We start from the raw sequence: 15,781 nt of genomic DNA on the forward strand, positions 1-15,781 counted from the left end.
CAACGAGACGACAGTCTATTCACATCCCACATGATACAATGTCCTCAAGTTCAAGGGGAGGACACGCAAGCGGGAACTTATTTGACCTCAACATTGGATTATCAGAGGAACCCTCATCTCCACCAGAAGAACCTCTTCGGGAGCCAGGTGCAGATGGTGCTAAAACGGGATTATTCGTTGAACCTGACTCACCACAATTTAACGTACATTCTGATGATGACGAGGATGACGTTCCGATAAATACAACACCAGCCGAACTTCCTGCACATATGTATGAGGCTGATTATGATGCAATGTATGAGCCTGAATTTCCAGATCTTTCTGATGTTGGCAACTATGGACTTCAATCATTAGTCAATGACGGTAATTTACATATTGGAATGGAGTTCGCATCGAAGGAGGAAGCAATGATGGCAATAAAGAGTTACAATATTCGTAACTCAGTTAAGTCCCGAGTTGATCGATCTAACACGGAGAAATATGTCTGCTACTGCGTCCAACGTGACAACGGATGTCAATGGATGGTCCGTGTATCAAAGAGGAAGAGGAAGAACAACTTATGGGAACTAACCAGATACAACGATCCTCATACATGTTGTGCAACATGTATAAACCAGGATCATCCCAACTTGGGCTCCAACATTATTTGTCAAGCAATCATGCCCATTGTGAAGCAAAGCTCTCATATAGATGTTGCAGTGTTGATTTCTGCTATACAATCACAATATGGGTACACTGTCTCATATAAAAAAGCGTGGTTGGCAAAACATAATGTCATTTGCAAACTTCATGGCGAATGGGATTCCTCTTACAACGAGCTGCCCAGTTGGTTTCATGTTGTGCAAAGACTTAATCCCGGGACAATTGTTGAGTTTGAAACTCAACATCATTACGTGAATGATCGAATGGTTCACGATCGCTGCCAATTTTACCGTGTCTTTTGGACTTACCCTCAGTGTATTAATGTAGTCAAGTACTGTAAACCAGTTATCCAAATTGATGGTACTTTCTTGTATGGGAAATACAAGCAAGTTTTATTATTGGCTGTGGTCCAAGATGGAAACCGCAATATTTTTCCTGTTGCGTTTGCCCTCATTCAAAGAGAAGACACTGAGTCTTGGGCTTTTTTCCTTAAAAATATACGTTTACATGTTGTCACCAGGGAACGAGTATGCATTATTTCAGACCGAGGAGCCGGGATAAAAGCAGCAATGGACTCTTTGGGTACAATGTATAGACCTCCACATGTTCAACATCGTTATTGTGTCCGTCATATTGCTGCAAACTATTACGGAAAATACAAGAAGAACGATGAACGTCAGTTAGTCGTGCAGATGGGTATGTTACTTTTTCCCAATTTTTCTATCAATTTCTTATTACTTATTTATACTTCATATAACTATTATTCCTAATGGCTTAGGTTACAAACTCTTACCTCAAAGGTTTGAGTCGATGCTACAAGAGCTGTTTGACAAAAATAAGAAGGGTTGCGAGTACATTATGGACATCAGCAAAGAAATGTGGACAAATGCATATGACGGGGGGTATCGCTATGGTCATATGACAACAAACTTGGCTGAAGCAATAAATTCAACCTTAAAGGGGGCGCGTCATTTACCAGTCACGGCGTTGGTAAAATGACTTATTTTCGTTTGGGTCAACTCTTTGCAAAGCTCGGTGGACAAGCTCTTACTTGGATGCAAAACAGACATATTTACCACCCAAGACTAGTAGTTGATTTACAGAAAAAGTGGCTGCATCAAATGGGATGTTAGTTATAAATTTTTCTCGCACCCGTGAATTGTTTCGTGTAACCGAAATGCCACGTCCGCTGCAAGGGATTGAAGCTAACTCTTTCAGAGTTAATCTGCAAGAGAGGTGGTGCGATTGTGGTTTCTTTCAAGCACTCAAATATCCATGCTCTCATGTCATTGCTGCTTGCTCACATTCGCATTTGGACTACAAAAATTATGTTGATCCCGTATACCAACTTTCACAAGTATTCAAGGTATATGAATTTGAGTTTCCGCCCATAGGAAACGAAAGAGACCCAAATGAGATTCAAACTTGGCTTACAATTGTACCAGATCCATTGCTATTGAGGGACTCAGGTCGTCCAAAATCTACTTGAATATATTGTGATATGGATATTTCGGGAGAAGTCAACAGAACAAAAACGATGTGGGCATTGTAGAAACATCGGGCACAATAGAAAAAAATGTCCAGCTCTGTTATCATCATATAACCGTTAACTCTTATGTAATTAATATTGTATTTAAATGAATGTTTTTGTTTCTAATAATTTAATGTTATTGCATTTATATAATTTGTCAATGTATGTACACCTAAATAATTTTTTTAACTTTTAAATACATAAATATTTTTAATATATTTATTTAATATAATAATTAATATTATTAGTTATAATTTTTTTAAAATATAATAATAATTCCACCTTCTAAGTAGAGAAAAATATTAAATTAAACAAATTAAAAGTTATTAAAAATTTATGTATACGATGACACATTTCATGTTCTGATTGGAGGATTAAATTTATTAAATTAAATTTTCAATAAGACTAATTTCATAAAATATGTAAGTCTTGAAGATTAATATGTAATTATACTAATTTATTAACTTATGCATCAATATTTTCGTTAAATATTGATATGAGATGACTAGATTGATAACATTTAAATAATTAACTGATAAAATTAATAGATCGATAATCAAAATCAAAAATAATAATATAACCATATGTGTAATATTATAATTTCATACATTTTTCCTATAACTACAATAAAGTTAAAACTGGTTTTCATATATTGTTATATCATATTAATGTAGATAATTCACTCCACCTTTAACACACATTAACAAAATACATTTGATAATTCTTACATTATAATCGAAACACTTTACATAATATATTATTAATTTATAATAATAATAAAAATAAAATATTTATTATTAAAGTCGAGCTGGCGAGAGGCGCGTCCCCGGAGATGCGTCTTCCACACGTGACATCCAACTCAGGGAAAGCACGAGTAAGGCGCATCTCCGAGGACGCGTCTTTCGCCAGCTCAACAGAAAGAATAGGTTCTACTTCAAAAAATATTAATCAAACGATATCAAAAAAAAGATATTAAAAAAATTAGTGTCAGCTATGTCAAAAAAACCATTTCAAACACAATTTCACTACTCAAGCTACACTCTCCAACTTCTATAAATCCCTACCTTTTCTCTTTCTTCTTGAAAAAGAAAAAAACAGAGAGAAAGCGTGGGAAAGTTCACCATGGTTTTCACGAACAAAGCTATCAATCTTACGAGTATTGGCTCAGTTCTTCCTTCTTCTGTTGTTAAGCCCAAGAATTCATCAAGCAGGGCTCAAATGAAATTAAGGGAGTCGAAAAATTCATCGGTTAAAGCAGTTCAAAGCCCGGCTGTGGAATCGGAAACTGGGAAATGGGTCCGACAGAGACGACCCCAGAATGTCGACGGAGATTTCTTTGTAGGTAAATCATCTTTATTTGATTGATTTCCCAGAAAATTGCTGTAATTTGTGGTAAATTGTTACTTTGATGAGCTCATTTGTTGAAGGGTTATTAAGCTGATTCTGGTGTTGATTGTTAATCTGGCTTTGCAGATCATACCTGCATAGATTGTGATACTTGCCGATGGATGGCTCCGGTAATTACTCAGGGCTTGAATGAACAATTTTTCGTGTTCGTGTTTGTTTGTTTAGTTTATTAGTTTTGAAGTTTTTTGTGTTCAATTTGTTTAGCATTTACTAATATGTTCGCTTATACGGTTCGAGAATTGGTGAGAGATCGGTGGGTTAACTTAAAATTTTAAAAAACTTTAAAGGGTTTAAATTAAGATTTTTAAAATTTTTGAAGGGTTTAGTTTATTTTTTTCCCTAAAAATTAAGGTCTAATCAATTTTTTTTTGAAAAAAATTGAGGTTTAATGATATTTTTTAAAAATTATGGGAGGTATTTAATTAAAAATTCAAAAAAAAATTAAAATTTAATTTAAATTTCTAAAAGTTTTAGGAGGTCAAATTAAAATTTTCAAAAAATTTAAAGGTCTAAATTATAATTTTACTTAATGATCTTATTCTTACTTTAATGTTCTTTATTTCTGTTTGTTGTCAGCAAGTCTTCACAAGAGTTGGTGAAATGTCTGCAGTTTATAAACAGCCAACTTCCGGTGAGGACCGGCTCAAGGCTCTCCAGGTATCATTTTACCGGTTCTCATATGCATTCGTGGGATTGTAAATGAACAAAACATTCGGTGAACTGTTCGTATAACGTTCGTTTAAAAAAACGAGTATGAACAAAACTTTTATGTTCATTCAATAAACGAACAAACACAAATAAATGTGTGTTCAGTTCGTTTATGTTCACGAACAAGCTCGTTTATCGACTCTTTCGTTTATGTTCATTAACAAGTTCTTTTAATGGTTGGTTTATATTCACGAACAAGCTCGTTTATCGACTCTTTCGTTTATGTTCATAAATGTGAGAGATCAGTGGGTTAACTTAAAATTTTAAAAAACTTTAAAGGGTTTAAATTAAGATTTTTAAAATTTTTGAAGGGTTTAGTTTATTTTTTTCCCTAAAAATTAAGTTCTAATCAATTTTTTTTGAAAAAAATTGAGGTTTAATGATATTTTTTAAAAATTATGGGAGGGATTTAATTAAAAATTCAAAAAATTTAAAATTTAATTTAAATTTCTAAAAGTTTTACGAGGTCAAATTAAAATTTTCAAAAAATTTAAAGGTCTAAATTATAATTTTACTTAATGATCTTATTCTTACTTTAATGTTCTTTATTTCTGTTTGTTGTCAGCAAGTCTTCACAAGAGTTGCTGAAATGTCTGCAGTTTATAAACAGCCAACTTCCGGTGAGGACCGGCTCAAGGCTCTCCAGGTATCATTTTACCGGTTCTCATATGCATTCGTGGGATTGTAAATGAACAAAACGTTCGGTGAATTGTTCGTATAACGTTCGTTTAAAAAAACGAGTATGAACAAAACTTTTATGTTCATTCAATAAACGAACAAACACAAATAAATGTGTGTTCAGTTCGTTTATGTTCACGAACAAGCTCGTTTATCGACTCTTTCGTTTATGTTCATTAACAAGTTCTTTTAATGGTTGGTTTATATGCTTTTTACGTTTTATTTTTTCACATCTTAAATATTAGAGTTTAAAGTATGAATCTGAAGCACTTGTGACATAATTTTACCGATTTTAAGCTTGCAGATGAATATGCTCGTGAACATTAAACGAACATGTCTATAAATGTTAAACTAATATTTTTGCAAACAATAAATGAATGAACACGAACGCATTATTAAAAATTAAAACAAACAAGAACGGAACATGAATACCTTTAAAATTTGACAAATGAATACGGACACGATATTAAAAATTTGAACAAATACGAACCGGAGGATATGAACGCCTTTAAAAACAATCAAACGGACACGAACACGGACACAACCTTGTTCATTCAAGCTATATTCATTTACATCCCTGCATCGAAACAGTTGAATTCCTTTCTGCATTTATGTTTGTATCAACTATCATGCAACTGGTTTATTATCATAGACTGTTGATACTTTCAGGCCTTGCTTTCTTGTCCAACAAGTTCGATCCGTACCGAAGAACCTCCTCCCGATATCGTCGAAGCTCAGAACACATTTCCCATCCCAGTAGACGAAGAGAAACTTCCTGTAACTCATACCATTCCTTTACTGTATTTTCAAGACTGATTTTTGTATTATATGTTTATTGGATTAACAGCCTTAATCACCATGGCTATATGATTACTTTTCAGGGTGTTTATCACTGTGGATATCATTCTGAGAAATCATATGGAGCTGCTTCCTTCTTGATCATTCATCCTGACGGAAATATACTTATAGATAGGTAAATATCATACCTCGGTTCTGTGTTGTTCCGACTTTTCATTTTTCTCGAAGTATACAACACCTATGTCCAATATAGTCCCGGACATGGGTATGGGATATGACCCTCCAAGTACCTTCGAATAAATCGAAAAAGTTTTAACATACTCGTATCTAACACGGTCTCGTGTTGGGGATCAGCATGTTAGGTTGAACTAACATGGCTAAATTAATTCTCTGAAGCCCGAGATTCACCGAGAAACTTGTGAGGAAGATCGAGACGCTGGGCGGGGTGTGCTATATGTTTCTAACACACAAGTATGATAATAAATTTATATCTTTATTTCTGTATCTTTTGGAAAAAAGCTTCTGATCCATGTTGTTATGGTCAGGGATGATGTTGCAGATCATGGGAAGTGGTCAAAGCGGTTTAGCTGTGATCGGATTCTGCACTCGGAAGACGTTAGCTTCATCATCCTTAACCTCTGATATGCATTTTCATATATATATAAGGGCTAGAAAATGGCTATAAATGGTTGTCACTACATTAATTCATATTGAACGCTAGTCGGGCCATAAATGCGAATTTGAAGCTAACATGCTACTTGCATTTTATTATCATCTCTGTAGGTAGAAGTTTGTACTGCCGATGTCGAGATGAAGCTGGAGGGGAACGGTCCATGGAGCCTCGGAGACGACGTTATGCTTATACACACTCCAGGCCACACAGAAGTGAGTTCTTAATCTCGATTTATGCAATTTCTTGAAGATTTTCAAATAGTCGCTATAAACGAATAAAGTTAAACAAATTCAACTCTGGATATCTCAAATGTTTCTCAAACGATTTAAGATGAACAAAGCTCGTAGTTACATTTTCTAAATTGTTGCAGGGATCTGTTTGCTTGCTTTATAAGTCGCTTAAGATTCTATTTACCGGAGACCATCTGGTAATGACTAAATCCGGACTCAGCATTATGGAGAGGTACAACAAAAGTTCAGGTAAACCCAAGTAAACATGGCTTCCATGTACCGAAAAAGAATTGTTATTGAATAGAAATGTTTGAACAAGTTATGGTGCATTTACCATTTTGCCTGTTCTTGTCGGCTGTAAATATAGTTAATCGATTTCGTAAAGTCCATGGAGAGAAGTCAGTGGTCTGAGCTATATGCCGGTGTTACTCGAACTCGGGTGTTTGTGTCGGATACGGTTATGAATCCGACGTGGTGTTTTCTAAGCTTTTTCACATATTTGGAGGGTCGTATCCTATATCCATAGTCGGATATGTGCCGGGTGTATGTGTCGGATACGGTTACGAATCTGACATGGTATTTTCTCTAAGCTTTTTCACATATTTGGAGGGTCATATCCCATATTCGTAGTCGGGTATGTGTTGTAAATGTCGAACACGAGTATTTCAAGAACGATGAACCCGTCAATAGCAATCAACCCTAGGACTGGTACCGGCCACCCTATTGCCTAGTATTTCAACAACTAAATGAACTATGAATATGATCGTAGGTTTATCTGCTTCCGATTTTATCATTTAGCATACTTTTGTTTCCCTATGCTCACTGATTTTGTTATTTTTCACAGTGCCTGAACAGGTGGACAGTGTTAAAAAGTTGTTGGATTTTGATTTCAATCGGATCATACCAGGTCCGTACCTTGTCTCGTGTTGTGTCGTGTCAATCCGAACTATATATACTTGTCAAACACGAAACATACTTCCTCTTACACTCTTCATCCATGGACCATTGCCATATTTGAAACTCGGCAGAAGTTCGATTCATCGTCTTCGTCCTCATATTTGATTGATATTCTTAACGATTAACCTAGAAAGTTTGACATCGACATTTACAGGCCATGGTATAAAGCCAGTTCTGTGATAGAAATCTGTTGTACCATGACCTACTACTAGCTCTCTGCAAACAAAAATTTCGAGTTCGAAATCATAGATACGAATATCGGACACGAGTATTTTAAAGAAAATGAAGAGTCGGAACGACATAAGTGATTAATAGTTAAACATATTCATGTCCGAAACTTAAACCCGAGTCCGAGTATGGGAGAGACAAAACACCAAGTTCTCCGAATATAAGTTTGCTTTCTTAATATAAAATCATACGTTCATCCCTAAACACGACCGTACAATGAAATTTGCTTGTCATATTTTTATGTTTAAATTTTTTTACCAAGGAAAACTTTGTGTTTATGATCAAGGACAAAACCATGATGAAATATCGAGGTATAAATATAAATAGAAACAAAATAATGATCAAATTTATTTAATTTTAAATTTAAAACCTACTTAAAAAATATTTAAATAGATAAAATAGTAGATTAAAGTTTATCTAATTTCAAAGGGTTTTAAAAAGTATTTATATCCGAGTTAGGTTCCAATTCAGGACGATCTAAAAATAATTAAATTCAAGATTTTAAAAGGATCAACATATAATTTATCCAAATTTAAAATAGGAAGAAATTAAAAAAAAACAATTAAATCTAGAATTTAGTAGACCATTCAAACTCATAGTTTTCATAATATTAAAATAATAATTATATTAATCAAACTAAAATTTTAAATAAATATTTTATTTAAAGAAACTCATTTTAACCTAACCATTTTCTCACTCTTTATCCACCACTTGAGTGTTGTTTTATTGAATTTCTCGAATATTAAAAGTTAAGATTATTAACTATTCATTATGTTTTAAATTCATCATTTTTCGTTAAAAATTTATAAGTTATCTAAGCTAATCATTAACATGTTAACTAAAATATGATAATCATTTAAAATTTTAAGATTAAATTTTACCAAAGTATAACATCCGGGGTCCGTATATGTACTATCCCAGTACCTATTCACTTTACTTTTGGCTGCCTACCACCAATAAAATCTTATCACACTGGGATTATAAATAAACACTGGTAATCCTTAATTTTTTTTGGGGGGAATTTTTATTACAGGAGAATGAAATGTCATTCCCTCATTTGAATTTCAAACATTCCAAACCTCTTGTAATCTTTTATTTTCAATAGTGGTATTTTTGGGACTTATTATCGGGAATGTGATTCTCTTTTCTCTTAGATATTGTTACATTTCCGGCGTTTTAGAATAAAATGTCCTTAATTTTTTTTTAAAATATCATTCTTTTGTCGTTGAATAAAAAAATTCTACGAAGGTTAAATTACAAATTTATCTTTAAACTATTTTAGATTTACAAAAAAAAATTCATAATTAAAATTTTATATGAAGTTTAGATGTTAAAATAAAATTTTACCCTTTCATTAAATCTATTTATCTTTTCAATTTTGTAAAAAAAATTATATAAATTTTATGAATTTAAAATTTTTAAAGAAACTATATAAATTAATTATAATAAAATTACAGTAGAATTCAACTTATTAAAAAAATAAATATATAATAATGACAATTTAGTAAAATATATATTCTAATAATCTTTTATTCCTTTAACCAAACACTGTAATCTTACATTCCTGCTAAACGAACCAAACACAAAAATGCAACATTCCCAGTAATCTTATTCAAGCCGGTAATCTTATTTCTGTCGGTAATCTTACATTCCGTGAACCAAACGTACCTTGATAGTAATATTTTGAATTAAATTATGTTTTTACTATATTAAATTATGATTGAATTGAATTTAAATTATAAATTAAAATCAAGATTCGAATGAACAAAAATGCAATCCGACTAAACATGCTTTACTACTTAATTTTTACCTGGAAGACGGAAGTCGTCGTCACATGACGATCTCCGGCTTAAGAATGCTGGATTTGATCTCTTTGTGAGGCAAAACCACCCCGCCGTTGCTGTAAATTTCGTCACATACGTGGACGTCTTCCCCGAGAATAGTCATGTTTTCTACTCTAGCCCATTGGCCAACGGTGGAGTGCCATCCGATGATGCTGCTGGATATGCAAGCGTGCTTCTTGATGCGGACTCCGCGCATCACGGTGCAGCGAGAGAGTCTGACTCCGGACTCAACAACGCAGCCTGGACCGATCGCTACATCTGGTCCGATCAAACATCCTTCTCCGATTTTTGCGGTCTCGTGAACCAAAACATTTCCCACAATGTGTGAACCAGTGGATAACTTAGTTGAAGCTTTCTTCCTCAGGGAGTCTAGATAGAGTCTCAGCCCAGTAATGTAGTCCCTTGGCTGACCAATGTCCATCCAAAACCCGGGAAGGACCATTGCGTACAGCTTCTTCTCTGCTGCAATCTTCGGGAAGACCTCTTCTCGATCGAGGTCGGCCTCAGTTCGATTCTATCAAGAACCGAAGGGTTCAGCAGATAAATCCCAGCATTGATTTTGTTTCCAACAAACAACTTCGGTTTCTCCACGAATTTGTCCACCTGACCCGTCGATTCTTCCATCACCACCACACCGTATTTCGATGGCTCATCAACCTATTTAATTTCAACTCGAGTATTACAATCTCTCCGGAGAAAATAACTTGAAACTCAAAACAAAAAAATTCTTAAGAGCTTAATTATTACCTTGGTTACCACTATGGAAGCTTCTCCTCCATGAGCTTTGTGGAATTCAATCATTTCTTTGAATGGATACTCACTGATAACATCACTGTTAAGGACAAAAAACGGTTCACCAGACTCGTCAACAAGCTTGTCCCTAGCCAAAGCAAGGGGACCAGCAGTGCCGAGCGGCTCCGTCTCTTGAGAGCATGTGATCGTGATCCCGAGTTTTGCTTCAAATTCCTTCAAGAAGTTCAACATCACCTACAAAATTAAAGTGGCCACCGGTCAGCCTATGAACACTTAATCCACTAAACTTTCGGGTCATTCCATTAAATTTTACACATGAAGAACCCTAATGTACCTCAGGTTGGTAGTTAATAGCCAACACAATTTCAGTAACACCAACAGCCCTGAGAGCCTCGATCTGCAAAACATCCAACTAAACATTATTCCACAAAATAAACAAACTTGCTTCGAGAAAACAACAATCATAGTTCAAAAGTATACCTGATGCAGGATCATGGGTTTATTAGCGAATTCGACAAGCGGCTTAGGAACACTAAGAGTCAAGGGCCTCAAACGTGTTCCGAACCCTCCAACAAGAATAAGTGCCTTCATTGCGATATACCTTCTGTTTTACCTGTAAATAGAAAAGCAACTTGAGAAATGCTTAATCCCAAAAACTCTTCTGCTTATACATGACAAGAAAGGGGAAAGAACCAAACACTAAAACACACGCTATAAGCCAAAACATAATGTTCAAAGCTAAAAGCAATACTATGACACACTGGTTTCTTAGGGAGGAAAAAAGAAGACAAAGGAAGCAAATACTTTCTTTCTTTTTTTCCTTCTTAACAAACACATTGATTGACATGAATCTAGAACGAAATCCAGCCATTGAGTAACCCCTGCCTCAAGTAATGACAATTGGTTTAAGCTACTTTATATTTTCTTAATCTTTCTTTTTAATCCTTTCCAAGGGAAAATAAATGGAGCCATAGAGTCACTACAATGGAGGCATAGAAAACAGAAAATCACTACAAAAACCACACCTAAATAAAAAATTCAACCAGAAACATTTCAATTTGACAATTTACAAAGCATTTGACAACAAACATAGCAAAAAGAAATGAAAAACTTCAGTAAAAAACTTAAACAAAGCTAAAATGATGAGTAAGCATAACTTTAAAACTCTGGCTAAACAATAACGAGATTAAGGATATTAACTTAAATTCCCTGTTGTTCTTCTTAAATTCAACCATGTAAACAACCAGATCAAACAAAATACAACACTGCAAACCAAACCAAACCTCAAAATTCTCACCGAAAACGTGCTAACCGCAACGAAATCGAAACAACAACAAAAAACGAACGGCAAGTCGCTTTATCAACTCCACTGAAACATTCAAGACGATTCCGTACGAATCTCGAAACGATCAGAATTCAGTGATTACCTTAAAGCCTTACCAGATCCAAGCACGAACCGAGTTCAAACTGCGAAACTCGAGCCCGATTCCAGGCAACTACTAAGAAAAAGGGCGGGGAAGTGAGTCGACTTCGACGAGTTGAATAACTTTTGGTTTCGTTCAGTGACAGTTTCTGTTTTTCGTCGCTAGCTGAGTTGGCAGCTAAGAGATGAAGAGGACGTTGTTTATGAGAAAGGAGAGCGGTAATTTTATACGAAGGCGAGAATGCGCTGAAGACAAGTAACGTGAAGTTTCTTTTTGGTATTCAAATAATTATTTTTATGATGAATTACGCGTTTATCTAAACGATTAATTTTTATCCATTTTAATTTTTAAATTTTTTATAATTATAACTAATGTTTAATTTTTATTTTCGTACTTCGTTATTAAAATTTTAACACGTTTAGTACATAAACTATCAATTTCGATCCGTTTTAATACTTAAACTTTCGTTTCTTTTCAAAACAAAATGTTAAGTTTTTACTGGGATATTAAAATAAAAAAAAACTAAATGTTAGTTATGACTTTGGAAAAATTGAAAGTCTAAGTATTAAAATAGACCAAAATTAATAGTCTAAGTATTAAATGCATAATTTATCCTTATTTTTATCACTAAACTTTGAAATATTATAAAGTTATCAAATTTATAGAAATATTATAAGACAATCATTGTGACGTTATAGTTAAGTATAAAATTTTGATAATAATTTTGACGAAGTTTAATGATTGTTTTGAAATATTTTAATAAATTTAAGGAGTATTTTATAACATTTAAAAGTTAAACGATAAAAATAATTATTTAAATATAATTTCATGATTGTTATGTATTTTATTGATAAAACAGAGATCAAATTGAAAAAAAAAATTAAAAAGAAGATTATTTTTAAAAATCATTATTAAATATATAAAAATAATAATTATATTATTATGTCGAATATGAACGAGTCAAAGATTTTCATCTTTAGACTCTAATCTTACTTAAGTTCGATCCTTTACAAAACTTGATCTGATCTTAATTCTATTTATTAAAAAAATATCGAACTTATAAGATTAGATATGATCAAAACCTATTAAATTTAGATAGAACAGTCATCTACGATTAAAAGTTATTCGATTCGATTTGATTCGAATCAGACTTTTATTTCATTAATATTAAAATGTGACTCAGCTCCAACGAGGTCATCTACGCACACCAACACGGCCCACCTCACGAGAACATTCAAAATCGAAGCCAAATCCGTGGGCAATATTTGTAGTATTTAAATCAAGGGTAAATTACATATTTAGTACATAAACTATCAAGTTTGATTTGTTTTAGTATTTAAACTTTTAATTTCTAAAATATTATACTTAATGTTTAGTTTTTATTTCATTTTAGTAACCGTCGTTAAAAACTTAGCAGATGGGTTTCACATGTCATCATGTCTACAGTCATTGGTCGTCGCATCCGTCGGTCGATGAAGCACAAACTTTCTAGCTTGCACCTTTACGATCCCTGAACGTGATTTCAGCCTCCGTTTCACCGGAAAATACCTCAATCTTCCCAAATCAATGCAGACTCTTCGACTTCTTCATTCTCCGATCTCCATCATCGACCATCAGATGGACTTGAAACTGGATTATGTTGGTTGACTCGTCATTCTGTCGTTATCCACTACTCGGATTGGTCGTCTGTCTACCAGAGTTTTACCCCGTTAGCCTGTCCGTTAAGTTTTTAACGGTGGGATATTAAAATGAAACAAAAACTAAATATTAGGTATGATTTTGAAAAATTAAAAGTTTAAATACTAAAACAAACTAAAACTGATAGTTTAATGCTAAACGTGTAATTTACCCTTAAAGTAATTGATTTCCTTAATTAATTAATTAGTTAGTTAACAGTTGTCTGAACAAATACAACACTGGAAGTTTCGGTTCTTGGACCAATGTCAAGTAATTTAACGCTATTGTCGTATTGACATGATTTTTTAGAGTAAACTACCCTATCTATCATCCAACTATTGGGGTGTTTCTATTTTGGGTCACTTAATTTAAAAATTCAATTAAAACACTACAATTAACCATTTAACGCAATTTCTTTTTTAAATTTTTTATAATACACATTAAATATATATTATTTATATATTCTATAATTCAATCTCAATTTAAAATATGACAAATGAATCTTTCTTTTGGAAATTATCCATGAGATAATAGGAAGGGTTTCGGAGAATATAGAAAAAAAAAACACACGCACACACAAAATTTGGAGCGGAAGATTTATGGACTAAATTGACAAATGGAAAAAATAAACCAGACCAATAAATAGTGTTGACAAAATATAGGGGTTGACGACGGCATGTTGTGGACTAAATTGATAAATTTTTTAAATATATATAATTAAATTAATTGAATTAAATCGAAGTTAAGACCGGTAACTTGATTGATCGATTTTCTTAACTTTGTGCCTTCACTGAAAAGTAGTTTGGTGGCAAAATAGAAACACCCTAATGGTTGGGTGACCAAGAGGGTAGTTTACCCTTACTTTTATTAGTTTTGGCCAATTGGCCTAGTTTTGTTTGTAGACTGCCTTTGACAACTTTTCAAGTCAGAAAGAAATGACTTAAGAAAGAGAAATAACCTAAGTGGCCAAAAATGTCTTATAATATATGATTCTAACCAATTTTTTTTAGATTTGTCAAAATGACCAACTAAATCGTAATGCGATCGATAATTCGCAGCGCGATCTCCGGTATCGCAAATCAATTTCCAGATTCGCAACGCGAACTTCGACTATCGCATTGCGATAGTCCAAGTTCGCGTTGCGATAGTCGAAGTTCGCGTTGCGATTTATTCCAAATTCGTTGCGATTTATTCCAAATTCGTTGCGATAGTCGAAGTTCGTGTTGCGATTTATTCCAAGTTCGTGTTGCGAACTTCGACTATCGCAACGAACTTGGAATAAATCGCAACGCGAACTTAGACTATCGCAACGAATTTGGAATAAATCGCAACGAATTTGGAATAAATCGCAACGCGAACTTCGACTATCACAACGAATTTGGAAAATCGCAACGCGAACTTGGACTATCGCAACGAATTTGAAATAAATCGCAACGCGAACTTCGACTATCGCAACGAACTTGGAATAAATCGCAACGCGAACTTCGACTATCGCAACGCGAACTTGGACTATCGCAACGAATTTGGAATAAATCGCAACGCGAATTTCGACTATCGCAACGAATTTGGAATAAATCGCAACGAATTTGGAATAAATCGTAATGCGAACTTCGACTATCGCAACGAATTTGGAAAATCGCAACGTGAACTTCGACTATCGCAACGCGAACTTGGACTATCGCAATGCGAATATGTAAAATGCAATGAGATAGTCGAAGTTCGCTTTGCGATAGTTGAAGTTCGCGTTGCGAATCTGGAAACTGATTTGCGATACCGGAGATCGCGTTACGAATTATCAATCGCATTGCGATTTAGTTGGTCATTTTGGCAAATCCAAAAAAAGTTGGTTAAAATCGTATATTATAAGACATTTTTGGTCACTGAGGTTATTTTCTCCTTAAGAAATTGGTCGGCCTAACATTTCTAAGTTGTGTAGCTCTCTTTATTCAAACCTAAAGAAACTGCACGAACAAATACACCTCGGTGATAAAAAGATTATTGTTATTTTTTGGAGTTTTGAGTTCGAGTATTAAGAATATCGAAGGTATGAGCGTTCAATATCAATTGGTTAAGACTTGAGAGTTGTCTTTGAACATATATTACCTAAAGAAACTTATTTGGTAAATTCGCTTTTGGGTCATTTAGTTATCTATTATCAAATTTATAATTAATTTGGTAAATTTAATATATAAATTATAATCACTTTAAATATATAATGTACTATATAATAT

At 33.7% G+C, this 15,781-nt stretch overlaps 1 protein-coding gene and 1 pseudogene across 1 annotated transcript; one reads left to right on the top strand and one right to left on the bottom strand.

Moving 5' to 3' along the window:
- The first annotated feature begins 3,229 nt into the window (after nt 1–3,229).
- On the top strand, nt 3,230–7,729 carry LOC120156362. Its single transcript, XM_039167678.1, has 10 exons — nt 3,230–3,515; nt 3,647–3,690; nt 4,157–4,237; nt 5,636–5,743; nt 5,848–5,939; nt 6,161–6,235; nt 6,310–6,379; nt 6,548–6,649; nt 6,808–6,916; nt 7,512–7,729. Exons 1-10 carry the CDS (start codon nt 3,296–3,298, stop codon nt 7,727–7,729), a joined length of 1,119 nt encoding a protein of 372 aa, XP_039023609.1. The 5' UTR covers nt 3,230–3,295.
- Nucleotides 7,730–9,618: 1,889 nt separating this feature from the next.
- LOC120156340 lies at nt 9,619–12,042 on the bottom strand (annotated as a pseudogene).
- Between the last annotated feature and the right edge of the window lie 3,739 nt (nt 12,043–15,781).

The sequence above is a fragment of the Hibiscus syriacus genome, unplaced genomic scaffold (assembly GCF_006381635.1).
Source record: "Hibiscus syriacus cultivar Baekdansim isolate YM2019G1 unplaced genomic scaffold, ASM638163v2 tig00111215_pilon, whole genome shotgun sequence".
Classification (NCBI taxonomy): domain Eukaryota; kingdom Viridiplantae; phylum Streptophyta; class Magnoliopsida; order Malvales; family Malvaceae; genus Hibiscus; species Hibiscus syriacus.